The sequence below is a fragment of the Cetorhinus maximus genome, chromosome 7 (genome assembly GCF_964194155.1).
Source record: "Cetorhinus maximus chromosome 7, sCetMax3.hap1.1, whole genome shotgun sequence".
Classification (NCBI taxonomy): domain Eukaryota; kingdom Metazoa; phylum Chordata; class Chondrichthyes; order Lamniformes; family Cetorhinidae; genus Cetorhinus; species Cetorhinus maximus.
This window is the reverse complement of record NC_135885.1, coordinates 90412827-90435174: the sequence shown is the minus strand read 5'-3', so window position 1 is coordinate 90435174 and position 22348 is coordinate 90412827. Positions and strand designations below refer to the sequence as shown.

Sequence of the window (22348 nt, the reverse complement as noted above, 5' to 3'; positions counted from 1 at the left end):
GGTTCCTGTTCATTCTAGGAAATTTTGGGTGCCTAAGTTTTGGCTGATTTGACTGTTTTACTAGTTAATTTACACATGCCAGCTTCCCCATTTAGACACACGGTATACCTCTGAGTGAATATGTTAATCTTACTGAATTCATAGTGAGACGCTAGTAGGAGAAGTAATGAATTAGCACCTGAGTTTTTTAATCTGACTCTGATAAGTTAACATTCTGTTTTCATATCATCAGCCTTACTAATAAAAAATGTAATTAAGACAGTAGAGAGAGGGGATCTTAGCTGGGAGAATCAAGATGGAAAATCAGTTTGGGGGAGCTGAAAAACAAGAAGGGACAGAAAGCACTGGTGCGAGTAGTTTATAGTGTTACGACTTGGCAAATGATGTGTGCCAGGCGGACCAAATCCACAAGGGAAACTTGGTCATGCTGTAACAACGGTTTTTCAATTTGTTCTGATGAAGAGTCATTCGGACTCGAAACATTAACTGTGTTCCTCTCCGCAGATGCTGTTAGACCTGCTGAGTTTTTCCAGCTATTTTTGTTTTTGTTTCAGATTTCCAGCATCCGCAGTATTTTGCTTTTATCTTAGTTGTTCAATTTGTATTTATTACGAGATGTGTGAACTGAATTCAGAAATAATAAGTCCACCAAGACTTTAGAGATTTTAAAAATTAAATTAAAATATTTGTTAACAATATATAAAAGATTTCAAGCACATACATAAGACTACAATTACTTACCATAATAACGCCTAAAATTTCTAATTAACCTAACTCCCAGTTATACTCCCTTTAAGGCAATGGTCCAAAAATAGGTTTTCGATTTAAAACAGAACCAGCAAGTTAACACAATACCCAAATGGCTTTCCCCAACTTCAGTTTTGTTATATAGCAGGCTTTTGCACAAATGCTGGAGGCTTCATTATGGCTATTTCACCTACTCCTGTTAGGTCTTACATGGCCTCATGGACTTCTGACACATAGCCTTTAATTCTTCTTTGTATATGTTTCTCTCTTTTTAATATGTAAATTCTATTGTTCCATATGTCTTTGAAACTGTATCTTCCTCATAATATAATAACTTTCATGTTGCCAATATTGTCAGTAACCTTTGGTAAAAATAAAGCATTCTTTAGCCTTGCTTATCTGGCTAGTTGTAAACAGGCTAAGATCCCATTGAAATCTAAATCTCTTCATTTATCTAAAAAATGCAGATTTCCTTCACATCTTACATGCTAAGCCAGCATCCATGTTTACTCATCATCATGTCAAACACCTAGCTTTTTTTGATGATTCCAAACTTGCAGTCTACTTTGTAATTAATTCACACACACAGACCCAACTGTACTTACCCTCATAAACCTACTTCACAATCAACCAGAAATATATTATGAAAATTATTATACTTTCATCACAATAGGCTCCGTAACAGTAATTGCAGGTCTTGTGGCACAGTTGTAGCGTTCTACCCTCTGGACCAGAAGCTCCGGGTTCAAGTCCCACTTCGGGACTTGATGTTCATAACGTGGCCAAACAGATTGATTGTCAGCCTGTAAATCCTTCCAATACATTTATGGCAGGTGGTAAGAGCAGGAGAGTTTCCTGTTCAGCCTTACTGCAGAAGGCAATGGAAAACCACTGCAGTTCTTTGCCAGGCTTAATCCTGGACCAAACAAATGGAAGTCTATGATCACCAATCCCCCCCCTTAGGACATAGCACCTGAAGGAGAAGAAACAGTAATTGCAGTGTTGGGCAGAGCATGAATCAGGAAATTTGAGGATCATGTAGAAAGGATATTACAGTAATCATAGGGACATTAATTTTTCTATAGACTGGTCAAACAAAATTTGCAGTAATAGTGTGGAGTTCATGGAATGTCTACAAGATCAGAATTTCAAAACACCAACTTGGGAACAGTTTATTTTAGATTTAGTATTGTGCAGTGAGCAAATGTTAATTCATAATCTTATAGTAGAGGAGCACTAGGAAAAAATGATCATAATATGAAAGAAACTTAGCAGCAAATCCATGTCACTTTCATGAGGGAGGCCCAACTAACAAAAAGGGGCGATAATATTACCTTTGCCCACCTTCAGTGGCAGAGATTATTACAATGTGGAATAAGGAAATGGAAGAGGCATTAAGCAAATACTTTGTATCTGTATTCATGATAGAAGGTAAAAAACATTCCAGAAATAATGGGGAACCAAGGGCTTAGTGGAAATGAGGAATTTATTGATGTTACTATTTGTTTGGTAGTACAGAACTTGAAAATTGCTGAGAAAAAAACATGTTGTCAAAGCTTTTCGTCTTGCACCCATCAGAACAATTTGCAAGAATACCAAATGTGAAGTATAAATTGTTGTTTCCTTTACATTTGGTATTCTTGCAAATTGTCTTGATAAGTGCAAGATGAAAAGCTTTCACAGCATGTATCTTTTTTCAGCGATATTATTATTGTAAAGAAATAATACTGGAGAAATTAATGGGAGAAAGTCAAAGACTTGGGCATCCTTACAAATGGACGTCAAAGCTAACATGCAGGTGCAGCAAGCATTTAGGAAAGCAAATAGTACGCCAGCCTTTATTACAAAGTGATTGGGGTACAGGAGTGAAGAACATAAGAAATAGGAGCAGAAGTCGACCATACGGCCCATCGAGCCTGCTCTGCCATTCATTATGATCATGGCTGATCTTCGGCTTCAACTCCATTTTCCTGCCTGCTCCCTGTGCCGCTTGATTCCCTGAGAGAGCAAAAATCTGTCCATCTCGGCTTTAAATATATTCGATGTTGGAGCATCCATAACCTAAGAAACCTTTCTGCAACTGTAAAGGGCCTAGATGAGACCACACCTGAAGTACTGTGCACAGTTTTGGTCTCCTTACTTAAGGAAGCATACATTGAGTAAGCGTACTGCATGTTCCCTGGAATTTGAAAGAATGAGTGGTGATCTCATTGAAATTCTTAATGGCTTGACAAGGTAGCTGCTGGGGATTCCCCCTAGCTGGGGAATCCAGAACTAGGTATCACAGTCCCTAAATAAGAGGTCAGCCATTTAGAACTGAGACGACGAGAAAATTCTTCACTCAGAGCATTGTGGACCTTTGGAATTCTGTACCCCAGTTGACTTCGGATGTTCTGTCTTTGAATATACTTAAGACAGGGCTTGATAGATTTTTGGACACCAAAAAAAATTAAGGGTTATGGGGATAGTTCAGGAAAGTGGAATTTAAGTGGAAGATCAGCCATGATATATTGAATGGCAGAGCAGGCTAGAAGGGCTGAAGGGCCTACTCCGACTCCTGTTTCTATTCTTACATTCTCTGAATACGAAATGACTAGTCTCTCTATATGCACTTTATGCGTGATGTCTGCCTGGAGATCCCATTATGGAGGAGGTGGGGGGAAGGGATCACTGCAGTTATCACATGAATCTCAGACTCTTCCGGCGGAATTTTCCATTTATGAGACTAAGTGCAGTGGTGGGAGGTTTCGGCGGCGCCCACCCCACTGGCCGGAATGGTGGGAACTCGCACCCGATTTCACGCTAGGAGGGTCATTAATTATGCACAGGTGAATATTGGGCCAAATCACCTGGTGGGTTGGGAAATAATTCGTCCGCCTGCCTACAGCTGGTGGAATCGAAGATCTGGATGCTATACTTAAAGGCCAGTCCAACACGTAATCACACTCTCTCCACCCCACCTGTCTTGCGGACACATGCAGAGATGTCTTGCAGCCAGAAGAAGAAGGCCAAGAGCCTCAAGAAGAAGGCAGAAACCGCTGGGGAGGACAGGGATCGTTCCTGTGGGGAAGGGCAGATCAGCCTCTCCCACCAACTTAGTATGGATCACAGCTCCATCACTTCATCAAACCTTGACAATCACAGTGAGTCACATGCAGCCTTATATGGCTCATGCTCATGAACTGAAACTCTATTTTCTAGGCACCAGTAGATCGAGGTCCCCAAGCCATTCGAGCACCAGCATGAGCCCCCAGACCACGTCTGAAGAGGAAGCTCCAGAAGAACCGTCATGGTGATCACATGCACCCTCCACCAGCTCAGAGAAACATGTCAGTGGAGCACAGATATAGATTAGATTCTGGCTTACTTTCTGGAGAACACCTCACTGACACGTCCCCACAGCAGTTGGAGGCAGGAACAAGCCAGGTCTCTGGCACTGGGAGGGCTGCTGGAGAGCAGCCACCTGCTCTGTCCAAGTCAGATGATGAGCCTCTGGAAGCAGCCACCAACTCATTGTGGAAATGCAACAACAGGCGGCGGAACATCAGGCAAAGATTCAACCATCACTCAGCAGACTTGAGCGAACGATGGAGAAGCCCGTCGCGTTCTGTCTGATGTCGTGGTTTCGACATGCAAGCACCTCGAGGTCACCAAGCGATCGCTGGCGACCAGCGTGGAGACCTTGGTTCGGCAGGTCTTGCCGAATTTGCGCTCGACCCTGAACTCCATGGCCATACACCCTGATGGGCACCATCAAGATGTAGAAGACATGGGGATGGGGCACCTTGACCTCCTTCCGGCTGCATTATCTCCTGCAGGAGTCAGGGCGGGGTCCTCGGGCACTCACAGGGCGGATGAGCGTCAGCCGGACACCCCGGGGGCCTCCTCTCAGGACACTCAAAGGGTGTGCAGCTGCTCACAGCCCCCTCTGCCTGTGACCTCATCCACTCCAGCTTCTCAGGCCTCCAAGGGCGCTTCTGTCCCTGAACAGGTGACCCTTATCAGGTCGGGGCCATCCAAGCCTTGAGCCAGCAGAGGACATCCACCTAGGTCATTGCAGACATCAGGATGTAGCAGTCAGCAGGCTGCCTCCTCCTCTGCTGATGATGTTGGGGCTGTACCCAGGCATAGCAATAGAGTTAGGAAAGTTAAGAAAAATTGATGTCACTTTTGGGTGTGCTATACATGTAAAGAAATTGCACTTTTGTTATTACATTTGATGTTTATGTGAATGATTTGGGCAACTGAAAGCGTGATTTTGTTCTTTGGAATCTTCTTATTTTGAGGCTTAGCCGTCCTTCCACTCAGTGATAGTGCCCCACTGTGAGATTCACATTCCTGTGATGTCAACCTCAGCTGAACTAGTCTCCGCATCCTTGTGTGATGTCAGGGAGATGTGTTTAAATCTTTACTGGAAGTGTGTGATGTAAGCATTTCTAACCCTCCTTCCTCAAGGAACACCATTGAGTGAGGGCAGCTCTTCAGCGTCGATATTCTAGCGGCATTTGTGTCTCCTCAGTGATAGTGGCAGATGAAAAGACATGCACGGAAGGAGGAGATCCCTAGGAATGTCCAAATCCCAATGGCAGCAGTGTTGGCATCATTAGATGGTGGCGAAGGCTTCAAGTCTTCTCTCGCATCGCTCTTGTTCCTAGATGGACTCTCAGTTCCCAGAGCGAGCTTACTCACAAGGCCTCACAGGCCAAAGCAAAGATCATGGCCCGGCGATTCATGAGGTCAGAATGCGCAAGTGTGAATTCAGGACTCGTTCTCGCTGCAAGTGGGTGGACATCCCCTGAGATGAAAGTAAATGGCATTGAGGGCCAGGAAAGATGTGTCCATCAGCCGTCACTTGACTTTACTCTTCCTGGAATCTGTCAGCAACTAACATATCACAGGTGCGTCTGTCATGTCTTCCTTTCTCCATGATGTGACCGTGCTCATACTGACCCTCAGCAGCTTCCTGAGGTTCCTGGGCCTCTGGATCTTCTTCCTTCGATGAGCTCTCATCCTCCTCCAGTTCATCCTCTAGCAAGGGTTCACCTCTTTGCATTGCCAGATTGTGAAGGGCGCAACACACTGCGATGATGAGCGAAACCTTGTTGGGAGTATATTTTAGTGAGCAACCTGAGTGGTCCAAGCATCTGAAGCACATCTTCAGAAGCCCTATGGTCTGCTGTATAAGGGAGCATGTGGAGCTGTGAGCAGTGTTGTAACTCTCCTCGGACGGACTCTGAGAGTGACGCACCAGTGTTATCAGCTAGTGTTTCAGTGGGTACCCCTTATCCCCAATCAGCCAGACATCCCTGCTGACATAATGGCCCCTTGAAAATCTCACGCACCTGGGAGTGACTCAGGATGTAGGTGTCATGGCAACTCCCAGAGCACAATGCACAAACGTGCAGAATGTGCTTCTGGTGATCTCACACCAGTTGTACATTGATGGAATGATAGCCCTTGTGGTTTATAAATATTAGGGGCTACTGCTATGGAGCCCGTATAGCCACGTGAGTGCAGTCTATTGAACCCTGCAATCTTGGGAGGCCTGAGATGGTGGCAAAGCCAGTGAATCTCGCAGCCTGGTTATCTTCGTCCAGAGCAAACCTGACATAATGATGGGTTTTCCTGTAAAGGGCATCTGTGACCTTTATGCATCAATGTATTGCAGCCTGAGAGATGCCGTACAGGTCTCCTGTTGATCCTTGGAAAGAACCAGAGGCAAAGAAGTTGAGTGCTGCGGTCACCTTCAAAGCCACTGGCAGGGGATACCCTCCAACTCCATGTGGTGTCAGGTCTTCAAAGAATGTGGAATATGTGCTGTACCAGAGCTTGGAACAAGCGCAGACGTGCATGGCATTGCCTCTCACTCATTTGTAAATAGGAGACTCTTCTACGATAAACCCAAGACCGGACGAGTCACCCGTGTTGTCTGGGTCTCTCCTCCTGACCCTCTTATTCATGCTGTGGCTCTGCTTGACCATGTTCCTCCTGCTGGAGCTGCACACAGAATCACCTCTTCCTCCTTCGCCTCCTCTATTGCATTAGGACCCTGCCAAAGGCAACATTGAACCCTGGATGCATTTATGCGTTCGCCTCCTCTGAAAGGAAACATTAAACACATTAATGATTCGAGGGGCATGAAAATGAAGCTCAGAAGATGAAACTTATGGAAACTGTAAGGGTCCATAGCTTTTCCTGCCTTACCTCCATGGTGGCTGATGCTGCCTTGTCCCTGAGACACTAGCACACACATCAAGGTGACCAAGATGACATCACAGATATGTAACACCTTGAGCCCTGCGTGAGATACTAAAGTTTAATTGAGATGAGTGACCCAACCTAACTCTGTGCTCCTGTCTCTGATGTGTCATATTAATGACCAATCAGTTTTTTTTTTACTTCATTTACAGGATGTGGGTGTCGCTGGGTAGGCCAGCATTTATTGCCCATCCCTAATTGCCCTTGAGAAGGTGGTGGTGAGCTGCCTTCTTGATTTGCTGCAGTCCATGTGGTGTAGGTACACCCACAGTGCTGTTAGGGAGGGAGTTCCAGGATTTTGACCCAGTGACAGTGAAGGAATGGCGATATATTTCCAAGTCAGGATGGTGAGTGGCTTGGAGGGGAACTTCCAGGTGGTGGTGTTCCCATTTGTCTGCTGTGAGTGGATGTCCTTTGGCACGTTAAGAGTGTCAAATGTGGTGAATAGGTGACAGGCCTTCACTGATGGAATGCCATGTATGATACAGCTGTGTCTCCTTCACTATTGCCTGCATTCCCAAATTCTAAATTCCTATGTGTTACTCTTGGGATGCAGCAACTGTGATGTGAAGCCACTGAGTTCTGAGTAGAACAGTGCTAATGAAGCCATTAATTTTCATCGCAAAGAGGTCTTCCTCCTTTCTTTCTAAGCAGACTCCTGTTCACTCATGCGGCAACAAGTTAGAGGGTGACCCCAGAAAGACCCCCTTGTGTTCACTCTTAGCCCTCACTGCCATTCCACAGCCTTCCTTCCCCATTGCTCACCTTGTGTTCATCAACCCCACCCTCACCTTACAGCCCACTCCCAGTTGAAATGCTAGTTTCTGAAAGTGGAGGCCTGCATGAGTACCACAGCACAGTGATGTTCTTCAGGACAATGTAGACAAAGAGCTGGAACATACCAACCCTAGAGCCCCAGCAGAGTGGCGTTCATCGCAGCAAGATGGCACAGCGCTATGGCAGGTGGGCTATGTATGTTGCACTCACCTCGAAGTTACCAGCGAACTGAGGTCAGACTTGTGCATGCTATCCCTTTTCGAATGGGTCGACGTAATTCCCCGCTGGCGTGACACAGGAATGGAAGGCTTGACAAGATTCCGGCGAGCAGCTGTTTTAACGAGCATTCGTGGGATGTTAATAAATGCAAATGGCGTTCACGCCACTAGTCGGCGGGATAATCGAACCGCCAAAAACCCACGATTGGGAGAATTACAAGCTGTTTTTACGCCGGAGGATTTCCAACTTTTTGCCTGCCGCTGGATTATCTGCTCCAGCCCACCACGAAACCCGCTGCAGGCGGGATGGGAAAATTCCACCCTTCATGTTATTTCATAAATCACTCTTGTGGGTTGATCAGGTTGGACCACATGTAGCCCCTTACAATGGAAGTGGTGTTGTCGATCAAAGTACACCACCTCAACCGGGGACAACTGGTTTCTACTCCAGGTATTTTATTATTTCCAAGTGGATGTGGACAGTTGGCTTGCTGCTTTCTAAAATGTGAGATTGGTAATATTAAATGGACAGTTAGTTCAGGTTAAAATGAATTGGTGCAGGGGCTTTATATTATATAGGATTGTGTATGTAGCGCTGTCCGTAACACCACAACAATATTTTCATCCACTTGCTCAGCATTTGATTTTCCCAGAACCTATCAAGCTAAATTACATTCCTATAGTGTGCGGAGTTGCACGCCATTTGAAGAATAAAGAAGATCCTACCAGGTAGGTAAACCTACCTTTATTATCAGAGCTGCCTGTCAATTAAAAAATATCCATAATTAATTTTTATAATTACACAACTGAGATATGCTACAGTCAGTGAATCACTATTTTGTATTTATCTCCTGGACTCGCATGGTTTAGGCCATAAATCTTGGAGATCAAACTTAAGTGTCATGTTTATTTTGTAGCTGATTATGGTCCATCTGATTGCTGTTGTTGCTTATGCCATGAGTTTAAGGTTCAAAGGTGACTTAAACTGTTACTTAAATAGTTTAACTGCTCAACTGAATGTCAAAGTTTTATAAACTGTTTCCTGATTGAAACAACATGTTTAATACCAGCATTGTCACTTTGTGAAGGCAGAAAAGATGCAGCGAGAGGAACTCCAGACTCAGGTAGAATTGCTGAATTCCTTGGAGAAAAAGTACTGTGACCTGGGTCCTGCATATGACTGCCTAGTATGGCATGATGGTGAGACATGGAGGTAACCACTGAAGTGATTCTTAAAAACTGTATTTTATCTGTCAACATGAAAAATGTTTGTGGCTGAAATATTCCAGATATTGAGAATGGTGTTTTTAAGCTGTTCAATAATAAGTAACCTTTGAGTTTGATGCTTTTTTTGAATAGCTAACTATTTTGTCACTTAAAAATTTTAAATAGGTAATTTGCTTTTGAGCAGTAATTTAAATTTCTCTTTACAAGACTAAAAGAACCTTTCGACAAATCATATGATTCAAAATTGAATTCTACTCAGAAATGTGTTGTTGTGGTTTATAAGTATTCTTCCATGGATCATTACCATTTGTTTTTAGAGCCTGTATGGACACAAGTGAATGTGGTGATCTCAGTTGCTGTACTGTACTGAGGAATTACAATGAAGCCCAAGAATATGCCTCATTGGGGATATCTGAAATGCTCAACTACTCTGTCAATATTTATGATGAAGGCAATACACTCTGCATTGTGACAAGTGGAGGTAAGACTTTATTTCACCTGACTCTTGCGCATCCTCTCAGAATTTGGATGAATGGAGTATATGCCCACAGGGGAAAAATATATGCACTCAAACAAACAAAATCTCTGTGTAGATTTCTCAGGTGTTAAGTTTGGAGATTCTTGGGTACAGTGATATCAGACCCCCAGCTAAGACAGGTTAGATTGCACCAATAATGATGTTTTGCATCTCCTTCACTTGCTTATGGAATTGTCCTGCAACCAGAAAAGCAGTTAATTCTGAATGAATGCGTTCAACAGTTAGAGTTGTAGCTTTAAACAAGCCAAGTTTCACCTTAACGGCAATATAGTATATCGAGTGCTACTTGGCATAATGTTCTTTTCTATATAAAATGGTGGATCATCTAACTTAATGTGAGCAGTGTCATAAAAATTATTATTTGTATTAAATACTTCACTTAGTCTGTTGTTAGGGAAATGTTTAATTTCATGACTCATACATTTTAGGAAAATAAATTTTAGGTAGGGGATTGAGATGTTAAAGATAAATGGGAGAAAAAACTGAGTTTGAGAGGTTGGTAAACAAACTTAAAATAATTACCATTCAAAGGATGCTTCATGTGCATGTACAAGTTCAGAGTTAGAAAGGTGAGAGCCATAAAACAGCAGATGGGCCTGTTTAGCTGGGGAGCTGAAGACAGTAAGTATAGGAGAATTGCTTTGCTACAGATGTGAATTATCTATGTAATTCTCCAGATCAACAAAAGGTTGAGAAGCAAATGGTAAACAAGGGAAGTTCTTAAAGTATCCATGTACTTTTCAGACCAAATGGTAGGTTTGGGAGTAGTGCATAATGGGTTTGAATCTCTATCTGGGACATCCCAGGGGTGTCACCTTACCGTGGGGATAGGTTGCAGGGGACGTACCCTTTTGTGTTGGTTTTATCTGTGTGTTTTCTCGCAGACACAGGCAGAGAGAGCTGCCAGCTGTTAGTGCAGTGAAACAGCTGTCCCCGACCAAGTGTTGCAGACTGGCACATTCCAAGGTCCAGGACTACATGCTGAGGGATGCACTAAAGCTTATGGCAGCCGCAGCAAAGGCGCATTGGGGAAAGTTCGCTGTCTAAGACCTTTCAGCCATAATGCACCAAGGGGCTGGGAACTGTATAGACCCATCGGGCTCAATAACTCACATTGAATGTATGCAGTGAATACTATACGTATCACAATTGTATTGAGTGCAACATGACCTAAATAGATAACTTAAGTACCATTGCACTGTCTGACTGTCTGTAATGACCATGTTGAAATGTCTGTAATGTTCATAGATCATGAGGTGCTTCCATACAATCAATGTAGAAAACTTGAATATGATTGCACTTTTTGTGATGGCCATTTTGAAATGTTTTGTAATGTTCTTTCAGATATTTTCTGAATGAAGTATATTTTACAAAAAAAGAAATCAGTACAGGGCTATCAGAAACAAGGGTGTTTTCTAATATTGGAATCGCTGAGCAAGAAGCAGTGAGGCCCATGCTTAAAATAAAAACAAAAATGCTGGAAAAACTCAGCAGGTCTGGCAGCTCTCTCTGTGGAGAGAGAAACAGAGTTAACATTCCGAATCCGTATGACTCTTCTTCAGAGCTAAAGAGAAGTCGAAATGTGATGCATTTTATATTGTTTAAGAGGAGGTGGAGCAAGATAGAAGGTCAGGGATAGGTGGGAGCTAAGCAGAGATTTACAGAGGTGCCATGGACACAAGACAAAGGGAGTGTTAACAGTAACGGACTTGAAACGTTAACTCTGTTTCTCCCTTCACAGATGCCATCTGACCTGCTGAGTTTTTGCAGCATTTTTGGCTTTTATTTCAGATTTCATATCAGGCCCATACATGAGTTGGGTTGTGCACAATCGTGAGATGATTAAAGAGAATTGGAGGATCTCCTGGCTGGATGCTAGTGGAAGAACCCATGGAATCTCATACCTCTGAGAATAGTGAATTCCTTAGAGCTGTGGCATACCTTGGTTTGGTATCAGGAGAAGTGAAAGAGCTCTTAAGATCCTGGAAAGTATAGGGGAACTCTTGGGCAGAAATAACAGTAGAAAAAGGAGTGTACTGTTGGGATTATCGGTCTCAAATAATAAGGGTTTACGAAGTATGGCATTAAGTTAGTAGTACTTGCTTTATTTAATTCATGTACAGTAAAAGTTTTTGTTTAAAACGTGAAATCTTGTGTGATTCTTTCAGTTAATAACTAGGAGTTTGATTTTATTTTTAAAAGTTAATGGTCACGTTCAAGATCATAATGCTATCTTAGAGCCTTTTGCTGCCTTCACCACCTAGGATGAGATCCTTGAGGGTCTTTTAAAATCCTCGGCAGTGTGAAAAAATAATTGTTTAACGAAGGAAAGCAGTAAATTGAGTAATGTCCATATGCTAGAGTCCTGTTCTTCTGTTGTGGTTTTCATTTGCATCCATCATAGAGTTAAGATTTTTCACAAATAATGTTATAAGTAGAATTGAAAAATGTCTAAATTTATAAAATTTCCAGATTCTCTTTGTTAGAAATCTTAAACTTAGAGAATCCATTTAGGTAGTCACATCTTGAATATGTCTTCAACGCTTCGCCTGCCATTTGAATTTCAGCAAATGAAATTAATACTGTAGTCATGATTTTGTTCTGGAGGAGTAAAAGTATTATACTTGGTTAATTGCCATACAGTAATTATATAAACATTTTATATTAAAGGGCCAGATTTTATAAAATGTATGTATTTCTATTGAGGTGTCCTCTACAACATAATTTTCGGCTAGAAATGCTTTTGACCCATCTTTTTCCTTTGGTAAAATAAGCCCAACTATCTTCAGTTGCTTCATCAATGACCTTCCTTCCATTGTAAGGCCAGAAGTGGGGATGTTCACTGATAATTGCACAATGTTCAGCACCAATCACAACTCCTCAGATGCCGAAGCAGTCCATGTTCAAATGCAGCAAGACCTGGACGATATCCAGGCTTGGGCTAACAAGTAACATTCGTGCCACACAAGTGCCAGGCAATGACCATCTCCAACAAGAGAGAATCTAACCTTTGCCGTTTGACATTCAATGGCATTACCATTTCTGAATCCCCCCACTATCAACATCCTGGGGGTTACCATTGACCAGAAACTGAGCTGGACTAGCCATATAAATACTGTGGCTACAAAAGCAGGTCAGAGGCTAGGAATCCTGCAGTGAGTAACTCACCTCCTGACTCCCCAAAGCCTGTCCACCATTTACAAGGCACAAGTCAGGAGTGTGATGGAATACTCTCCACTTTCTTGGATGGGTGCAGCTCGAACAACATTAAGAAGCTGGACACCATCCAGGACAAAGCAGCCCACTTGATTGGCACCCATTCCACAAACATTCACTCCCTTCACAATCAATGAACAGTGTCTACCATCTACAAGATGCACTTACAGAAACTCCAAGGCTCCTTAGGCAGCACTTTCCAAACCCATGACCGCCACCATCTAGAAGGACAAGGGCAGCAGATACATGGGAATGCATCACCTGGAAGTTCCCCCCCAAGCCACTCACCACCTTGTCTTGGAAATATATTGCTGTTCCTTCACTGTCGCTGGGTCAAAATCCTGGAACTCCCTCTCTAACAGCACTGTGGGTGTACCTACACCACATGGACTGCAGCGTTTCAAAAAGGCAGCTCACCACCACCTTCTCAAGGGCAATTAGGAATGGGGCAATATATGCCAGTTTAGTCAGTAATGTCCGCATACTGTAAATGAATTTTAAAAATGCCCTACAGTTGTTCCAGTGTAGCATCCAACTGTTTCTTCAGTGATATCAGGATTGTTAATATTGTAATGTAAGTCCATTTGAAATATTGCTCACGCTTTACCTGAAGAAGACCTTCTTGCTAGTTCTAAATTTGCTTTTGACTATTTTGAACCTGTGTACCTTTGTCCTATTTTCACTATTTAATGTAAAGTAATTTTTTGGATTTGTCTTTCCCATATTATCATATATATATATATAATCTGTCGGATGCCTTCTTTCAAACTTGAAATGCCCAGGTTTACCCTTCCTCATAACTCAGCCCAAGATCAGCCTTGTAAATCTGTTCTATACTATTTCCAATGCTAGAATATCTTTTTTATGCCTTAGTAACTAGAACCAGACGTTGTACTCTAGGTTAAAAGCAAAAAACTGCGGATGCTGGAAATCCAAAACAAAAACAAAATTACCTGGAAAAACTCAGCATGTCTGGCAGCATCTGCGGAGAGGAACACAGTTAACGTATGACTCTTCAACAGAACTAAGTAAAAATAGAAAAGAGGTGAAATATAAGCTGGTTTAAGGGGGGCGGGGGTGGGACAGGTAGAGCTGGATAGAGGGCCAGTGATAGGTGGAGATAGCCAAAAGATGTTATAGACAAAAGGACAAAGAGGTGTTGAAGGTGGTGATATTATCTGAGGAATGTGCTAATTAAGGGTAGAAAGCAGGACAATCAAGGTACAGATAGCCTTAGTGGGGGTGGGGTGGGGTGAAGGGAAGGGATCGAAATAGGCTAAAAGGTAGAGATAAAACAATGGATGGAAATACATTTAAAAATGTGGGAAAAGAAAAATCTACATAAATTATTGGAAAAAAAGGGGGGGGGGGATCGGAAAGGGGGTGGGGATGGAGGAGAGAGTTCATGATCTAAAATTGTTGAACTCAATATTCATTGTACTCTAGGTGCTGTCTGACCAAAGCACTGTGCAATTTGATGACAACTTCTCTGACTTGGTGTTCTGCTAGATTCATAAAACACAGTCTATTATCATTGTGCATTGGCACACTACCTTGCTTAGACTTGTTGAGCATCCCATCCACTAAAGTTTCCAAGTCACTTTCAACTTCATCTTTAGTAATTTCTTTACCAGCTGTGACATAAGTGTGTCACCCATTTTTGCTTTTTGTTGCAATATTTCATACCACTCCTCATGACATTTTATCTGCTGTTGTTCCATCCACTAACATATTTTGCTGAACTCATTTTGGGCTGCTCCCTCCAATTCCATGTCTTCTACAGACACATGTTTGGGTGTGCACTTCTCACAATTCTCCAACATTAAAATCGTAGCAGAAAATTATGTGGAATGCAATTTTATAACCCTTCAACGTTACAGCTGACTTGTATAATTGATTTAGTAGGCAAGCATTATCCACTAAGTGTATCAATAGTAGACCGGGCTTTTGAGCTGACTCCTTGCCATTGTAAAGCTACAGCGGTTCAAGAAGGCAGCTCACCACCACCTTCTCAAGGGTAATTAGGGATAGGCAATAAATGCTGGTGCCCACACCCTGGAAATGAATTTTAAAAATGTTGGCATTTGTTCTCAACAGGAGCCCATGGGACACATGTAGCTAGTATAGCTGCAGGCTTTTTTCCAGATGACCCTGAACGGAATGGTATAGCACCTGGGGCTCAAATTCTTGCTGTGAAGATTGGTGACACAAGGCTTAGCACCATGGAAACTGGAACAGGATTGATCAGAGCTGTAAGTGTTCATTTATCACCTCTTTTAATTCAGCAGTGTTAGCTTTTGATTCCTATTATTATTGTCAGGGATGTTTCCTACATTTAACCTTGATTTTCCTCCAATTTTATGTTATTCTGCACCCCACCCCTACCCCCGCACATGTGGCAGACAGCAGACATTTCTTCCATGTTTTCCTATGTTGGCCTATAATTGACCTCTTGGAAGAATTAAACGGATTAACTAACCACCTATTTACTTCATGAAATTGACACTCTTATTCTTCTTATAGATTATTTGAAAGGAAATATCATTAGGTTCTATCTCCCCTGACTAAGAAATTAAATGTGAATATGGAAGGCCGAGGAATCAAGGGAAAGTAGATAGACAATAAAAGAGCTTTTCAGTAATTGGTTGTACGTACTTCACTGCAAGTTTGGTGAATAAGGCAGATGAACTGAGCGCACAGATCGATACTTGGAAGTATGATATGATAACTATTACTGAAACATAGCTTAAAGATGGATAACGTTCCTGCTGACAGAGTTTTCAGATAGGCAAATGGAATAGAGAGAGGAATTATAAAAAGAGTGCTTGCAGAATTTATTAAAGATAAAATCACAGCTGTGAGGAAGGATGATCAAATAGAAGGAACATAAAATGAAGGCAAAACAAAAACAGAATTACCTGGAAAAACTCAGCAGGTCTGGCAGCATCGGCGGAGAAGAAAAGAGTCGACGTTTCGAGTCCTCATAAGGACAGACATGTGGGCAAGAGAGCAAGGTGGAGTGTTAAAATGGCAAGCGACAGGGAGGTTTGGGTCTTTCTTGCAGACAGACCGCAGGTATTCTGCAAAGCGGTCGCCCAGTTTGCGTTTGGTCTCTCCAATGTAGAGGAGACCGCATTGGGAGCAACGAATGCAGTAGACTAAGTTAGGGGAAATGCAAGTGAAATGCTGCTTCACTTGAAAGGAGTGTTTGGGCCCTTGGACGGTGAGGAGAGAGGAAGTGAAGGGGCAGGTGTTGCATCTTCTGCGTGGGCATGGGGAGGTGCCATAGGTGGGGGTTGAGGAGTAGGGGGTGATGGAGGAGTGGACCAGGGTGTCCCGGAGGGTACGATCCCTATGGAATGCCGCCAGGTGGGGTGAAGGGAAGATGTGTTTGGTGGTGGCATCATGCTGGAGTTGGCGGAAATGGCGGAGGATGATCCTTTGAATGCGGAGGCTGGTGGGGTGATAAATGAGGACAAGGGGGACCCTATCATGTTTCTGGGAGGGAGGAGAAGGCATGAGGGCGGATGCGCGGGAGATGGGCCGGACACGGTTGAGGGCCCTGTCAACGACCGTGGGTGGAAAACCTCGGTTAAGGAAGAAGGAGGACATGTCAGAGGAACTGTTTTTGAAGGTAGCGTCATCAGAACAGATGTGACGGAGGCGAAGGAACTGAGAGAATGGGATGGAGTCCTTACAGGAGGCGGGGTGTGAGGAGCTGTAGTCGAGGTAGCTGTGGGAGTCGGTAGGCTTGTAATGGATAACAATGAGGACTCGAAACGTCGACTCTTCTCCGCCGATGCTGCCAGACCTGCTGAGTTTTTCCAGGTAATTCTGTTTTTGTTTTGGATTTCCAGCATCCGCAGTAGTTTTTTGTTTTTATAAAATGAAGGCAAATGGTTTGAAGTGAGGACCAAAAAATGATCATAGAGCCCAAAAGCAGTGAGAGGCAGATAGAGAGCAAATATGTTGGCAAGTTGCTAAGAAGTGCAGAAACTAAAGAACAATAATGGGGGATTTCAACTACCCTAATATAAATAGGGATAAATTTATTGTGAAACATACGGAGGCTGCAAAATTCTTAAAATATATTCAGGAGAATATTTTTTAGTCAATACGTAGCATGCCCAACAAGAGAGCAGGCAGAAGGGCTAAGTGGAAAATTGCCCAGGTATGGCCCTGTCCTTAAAAAGCAGGATAAATCTGGCAGTTAACCACCACCCCATCCCCGCCATCAGTCCACTCTCAATTATGAGCAAAGTGATGGAAGCTTTAATTGACAGTGCTATCAAGCGGCACTTACTCAACAATAACCTGCTTACCCACGTTCAGGATGAAATTTTCCCATTTCTCCTGTGGCGGGCTTAATGGCAGTCGATGGGGCAGAATGTGGCGTGAGGTCCAAAAACCAGTTTCACACTGGCATGAAATTATGGTGGGACCTTCCGCTACTGTCCGCCATGGAAGGTCGCAATTCCCGCCAGAGGCCAGCGTGAAACCGATTTGCATTCTACTAATGAGATGCAGATGAAGAACCGACTGGAATCGCCCCACCCCCATGCCCGATCATCTGTAACGTCAGTGGGAAATCTCACCAGCCCAGAACACATCTGGACCAACATGGCATGTAAAAGTCAGGACTTACCTTAAGACACCTTTGCCTGATGTTCCCCTGTCTCTTGCAGATTCTCCAGCATTATTTGGAAGGCCGATTCCAAAGGCCTGTCATTGGACTCGGACGCTGCAGATGCCTGTTCCCCAGTAGTCCTGCAAGTGTCGGTGAACTTGGCTGACCCTGCCTTCTCTTGCTGCAGACACGCGTCCCTGCAGTGACCACAAGAGTGTGAGACCCTTCCTAGACTGGAGCTAAGACCCACCGAGGTGTATGTCGCTGGGCTAGCAGAGGGTGCAGGTTCTGTGGTGACGCCTCTATAGTTGCACTTTGCCCATCTGTGATACCCGGGTTTGGGCTTGAGTTGGAGCTGGACTTGTGGCTTGGCCTTTGCCCTCTTCCTGGTGGCACCTGTAAGTGAGAGAGAAGAGCGCGAGTGACAGCATGAGTTGCCTCCAACATGGCCCTGAGGTTTCTATGGATCCTTACTATTTGGAGCCCCAAATCCAGTCTCCCCATCTCCAATGGCCCGGACCCGCTCCACTCCTGCTAGCTGAGCTGTCCGCTCCTTGAATTCTGTCACTTCTTCCTTCAGGTATGGCCGACCCCCACTGAGGCCCATGCCCCCTGTACTATTCATTGTGGTTAGTGTGAACAGCTGAAAGTTCACTTACTCTGGGTGGTGCAGGTGAGGTCGTTCATCCTCTTCTGGCATTGGAGAGCTGACCTGTACTGGAGGCCCTGGGCACTGACTGCAGTGGCAACCTGCTCCCACACTGGGTTGGCCTCCCTGCTAGGCCTCCTCCTCCCATCAAATGGGTACATACATCCCTCCTGTCCTCCACCTGATCAAGGAAGATGTCCTGGGATGAGTTGCTAAATTTTGGTGCCAGAGGTCCCTGCCCCCTTCTTGCTATTTCTATCGGCCTTGTTAGTTGCTGTACTGATGCCTTTTAAAAATGGCATAACGATATGATGTTGGGGGGGGCATGCCATCCAGCATGCCCCGTTGTGTGATAGGTTGGGAAAACCCTGACTGCATAATTAATGAGGTAGGGGTTGCATGATATATCGCAAATCCTGGCAGCCCCCACAGCAGGAAACACTCCCTGTCCCCGTCACAGGACTTAGTCCCGGATGGAAAAATTCCACCCTCAGTTTGGGTTCTGCTATGGGCACCCGGCTCCAGACTTCATTACAACCTTGACTCAAACATGGACAAAAGAGCTGAATTCCGGAGGTGAGGTGAGAGTGACAGCCCTTGACATCAAGTCGGCATTTGACCAAGTGCAACATCAAGGAACCTGAGAAAAATTGAAGTCAGTGGGACTCGGCGGAGTGGCGGGGGAAAGCTCTCCACCAGTTCGAATTATACCTAGCACATAGGAAGATGGTTGTGATTGTTGGAAGCCAATCATTTCAGCCCAGGGCATCGCTACAGGAGTTCTTCATGGTAGTGTCCTAGGCCCAACTATTCTCAGTTGCTTCATCAATGACCTTTCCTCCAACATATGGTCAGAAGTGGGATGCTCATTGATGATTGTAGTGTGTTCAATAACATTCGCAATTCTGCAGACACTGAAGCAGTCCATGCCTGTTTGCACTGATAAGTGGCAAGTGCCATTAGTACCACACAAGTGCCAGGCAATGACCACCTCCAACAAGAGAGAATCCTTGACATTCAACAGCATTACATTGCTAAAACTCCACCGTCAACATCCTGTGGTAACCATTGACCAGAAACCTAATTGGAACAGCCATATAAAAACTGTGCAGATAAGTGCAGGTTAGAGTTTGGGAATTTTGTAACAAATAACTCGCCACCTGACTCCCGAAAGCCTGTCCACCATCTACAAGGCACAAGTCAGGAGCATGATGGAATACTCCCAACCTGTCTGGATGAGTGCAGCTCCAGCAACACTGAAGAAGCTCAACACATTCAGGCCAAAGCAACCTGCTTGACCGACATCCCATACATCACCATAAACATTCACTCTCTCCACCATTGGTGCACAGCGGCAGCAGTTTGTACAATCTAACTGATGCACTGCAGCAACTCACTAAGTCTCCTCCAATAGCACCTTCCAAACCTGTGACCTCTACAACGTCGAAGGACAAGGGCAGCAGACGCACAGAAGCACCACCACCTGCAAGTTCCCCTCCAAGCCACGCATAATCCTGACTTGGAAATGTTCCTTCACTGTTGCTGGACCAAAAAACCTGGGACTCTCTTCCGATCAGCACTGGTTATGGATAGGCAACATATGCTGGCTTTGGCCAGCGATGCTCACATTCCATGAGCGAATAAAAAAAAAAAAAAAAAAAATTTCTGGACATAGTTTTAGGGAATGAATCTGGGCAAATGGCACAAGCATCAGTAGGATAGCATTTTAGTGGTAGTGATCATATTTCGGTTAGATTTAGAGTAGTTTTAGAAAGGGATAAAGATAGATGGAATAAAAGTTTTATTGGGGAAGGGTCAATTTTATTAAGTCGGGATGTGATTAGGAAAAAATGGACTAGAAATAGCTATTCGCGGGTGTCAGAGCAGTAGGAGACATCGAGGGAGAGCTCAAGAGGGTTGAGAACAAATAAGTTTCTTCAAAAAACCAAAGCTATAGCCCACAAATCTAGACCCCCCTAGATGTCAAAGAGCATACAGGGTAGGATAAGGCAAAATAAAAGAAACATTGGGCAGGATTTGATGATCCACCAACCCTACCCCACGGTCATTCTTCCTCCTGTACTCTCATCGCTTCCCTGCCCATCTGCCCCCCCCCACCAGCCTCCCAAACCCAGCCTTCCACTCACTTTGCTGGGGCCTGTCAGCCTGGCCCCCGGACTTGCCTTAAGTCCAGACATTTCTTTATTGAAACTACCTGAAACTACTAGCCCTGGCAGTGGCCACCAATATTGTCTGGTGCTGCTGTAACTACAGTTAGCTGGGTACTGTCTAAGGTAGGTCTTACTCCTAAAAGAGAGGCAGAGGTGTCACATTAAAGGAATTAACACCGCTACCAGTGTTAAATTGCTGAGAGGTAGCCGTCACTTTGGTTGGTGGGTTCGCCACCAACTTTTTAGCCATGTGGTTGGGAACCACGGCGCCCCATAAAATCCAACCCCTTGTGTCAGATGCCAAGAGCTCAATACTGCAGGAAGCTTAGAAGAGTATGGAAAATGCAGGGGTTAAATGTGTGCTTAAGTTTGTACAAAATTATGATTGTTGGGCGTCTTTGTGACTGGAAGGCTGTTTTCTGCAGGGCTCAGTATTGGATCCCTTGCTGTTCGTGGTTGTATATTTCAATGCTTTCAACTTAATTGCAGGAGGCAAGATTATGAAATTTGCAGATAGTGCAAAAATTGGCTGTGTGGTTGATTGTGAGGAACAAAGCTGTAGACTGCAGCAAGATATCGATGGACAGGTTCAGGTGGGCAGAAAAGTGGCATATGGAAGTCAAGGAAGTGTAAGATAATGTATTCCAGGAAGACAAACAAGGCATAGGAATAAATGGTAAGATTATAAAAAGTGGAGAGGAACAGGGAGCTTGGAGTGTCTGTCCACAGATCCCTTTAGGTAGCAGGATAGGTTGATAAGGTGGTCAAGCAAGCATACAGGACACTTACCTTTATAGGCTGAGGCCTAAGAATGAGAGCAGGGAGGTTTGCTGGAACTGCATGAAACAAGAGTTGGACTGTAGCTAAAGTACTGCATACAGTCCTGGCCACCCCATTACAGGAAGAATGTGAAAACGCTAGGAAGAGTACAGTGGAAATTTACAAGGATGTTACTAGGAATGGAGAATTTTAGCTAAAAGGACAGATTGCTTTGTTTCCTTTGGAGATTAAATTGAGATGTATAAAATGATGAGGGGCCTAGATAGAGTGGATAGGACGGACCTATTTCTGTTTTGCAGAGAAGTCAATAACCGGGAGGCATAGATGGAAAAATTGGAGGAGAGTTGAGGAGGAATTTTTTCAACCAGAGGGTGATGGGAGCTCTGGAACTCACTGCCTGAAAACATGGTAGAGGCAGAAATCTTCATCGCATTAGAAAGCTTGGATGTACACTTGAGGCAATATAGCTTACAAGGCTACAGACCGAGAGCTGGAAGGTGGGATTATACGAGAGAGCTCACTTTCAGCATGGCCATGATGAGCTGAATGGCCTCCTATTATACCTGCTATCTTTCAAATTTTCTATGATGTTACTCCAGTGCAGCATTAAGACTTAATATTCTATTCAGAAGACAGGACGTCCAACAATGCAGCATTTCCTCAGTACTATGCTGAAATACTAGCCCAGATTATGCTCAGGGTATTACCAGTGTATTAGAACAAATTTCATTAGCGTGTCATTTTAGTTAAAGTGATGAAAATAAAAAAGCTTTTGAAATTATAAAGAATTAAGTTAATATCCTTTCAGGAAATTCACAGTTCACAATGCATTTCAAAGAAACAGTAGCAGCACCTGCTCATTCTTCTTGTTTTATATGCTGCTTGAAAAATGTGGAAGATAGGAGGTTTTGAATAAGGTTCCTTTGGTTTGAGATTTTTCACAATGCCTGATTGTCTTGTGCAAAGATATTTAAGCCTGGAATATATTTAAACCTTATTTCTATTCTGTCAACAGATGATTGAAGCAATAAAATATAAATGTGATCTTGTAAACTACAGCTATGGTGAGGCTACACATTGGCCGAATGCAGGGTGAGTATAATTGATCAGTGCTTTGCTAACACTAATATCAAATGTATA

At 43.7% G+C, this 22348-nt stretch overlaps 1 protein-coding gene across 4 annotated transcripts in view; it reads left to right on the top strand.

Moving 5' to 3' along the window:
- tpp2 (tripeptidyl peptidase 2) overlaps positions 1 to 22348 on the top strand; it is a 172354-nt gene that overhangs the window by 28067 nt on the left and 121939 nt on the right. For 3 of the 4 annotated variants that reach the window (XM_078545859.1, XM_078545858.1, XM_078545860.1), the window contains exons 5-8: positions 9089 to 9213; positions 9545 to 9708; positions 15079 to 15233; positions 22224 to 22300. In XM_078545859.1, the coding sequence (XP_078401985.1) occupies positions 9089 to 9213; positions 9545 to 9708; positions 15079 to 15233; positions 22224 to 22300 (521 nt within the window). Of the gene's footprint in view, positions 1 to 8610; positions 8730 to 9088; positions 9214 to 9544; positions 9709 to 15078; positions 15234 to 22223; positions 22301 to 22348 lie in introns of those variants that run through there. The other variant, XM_078545861.1, reaches the window with a different exon arrangement.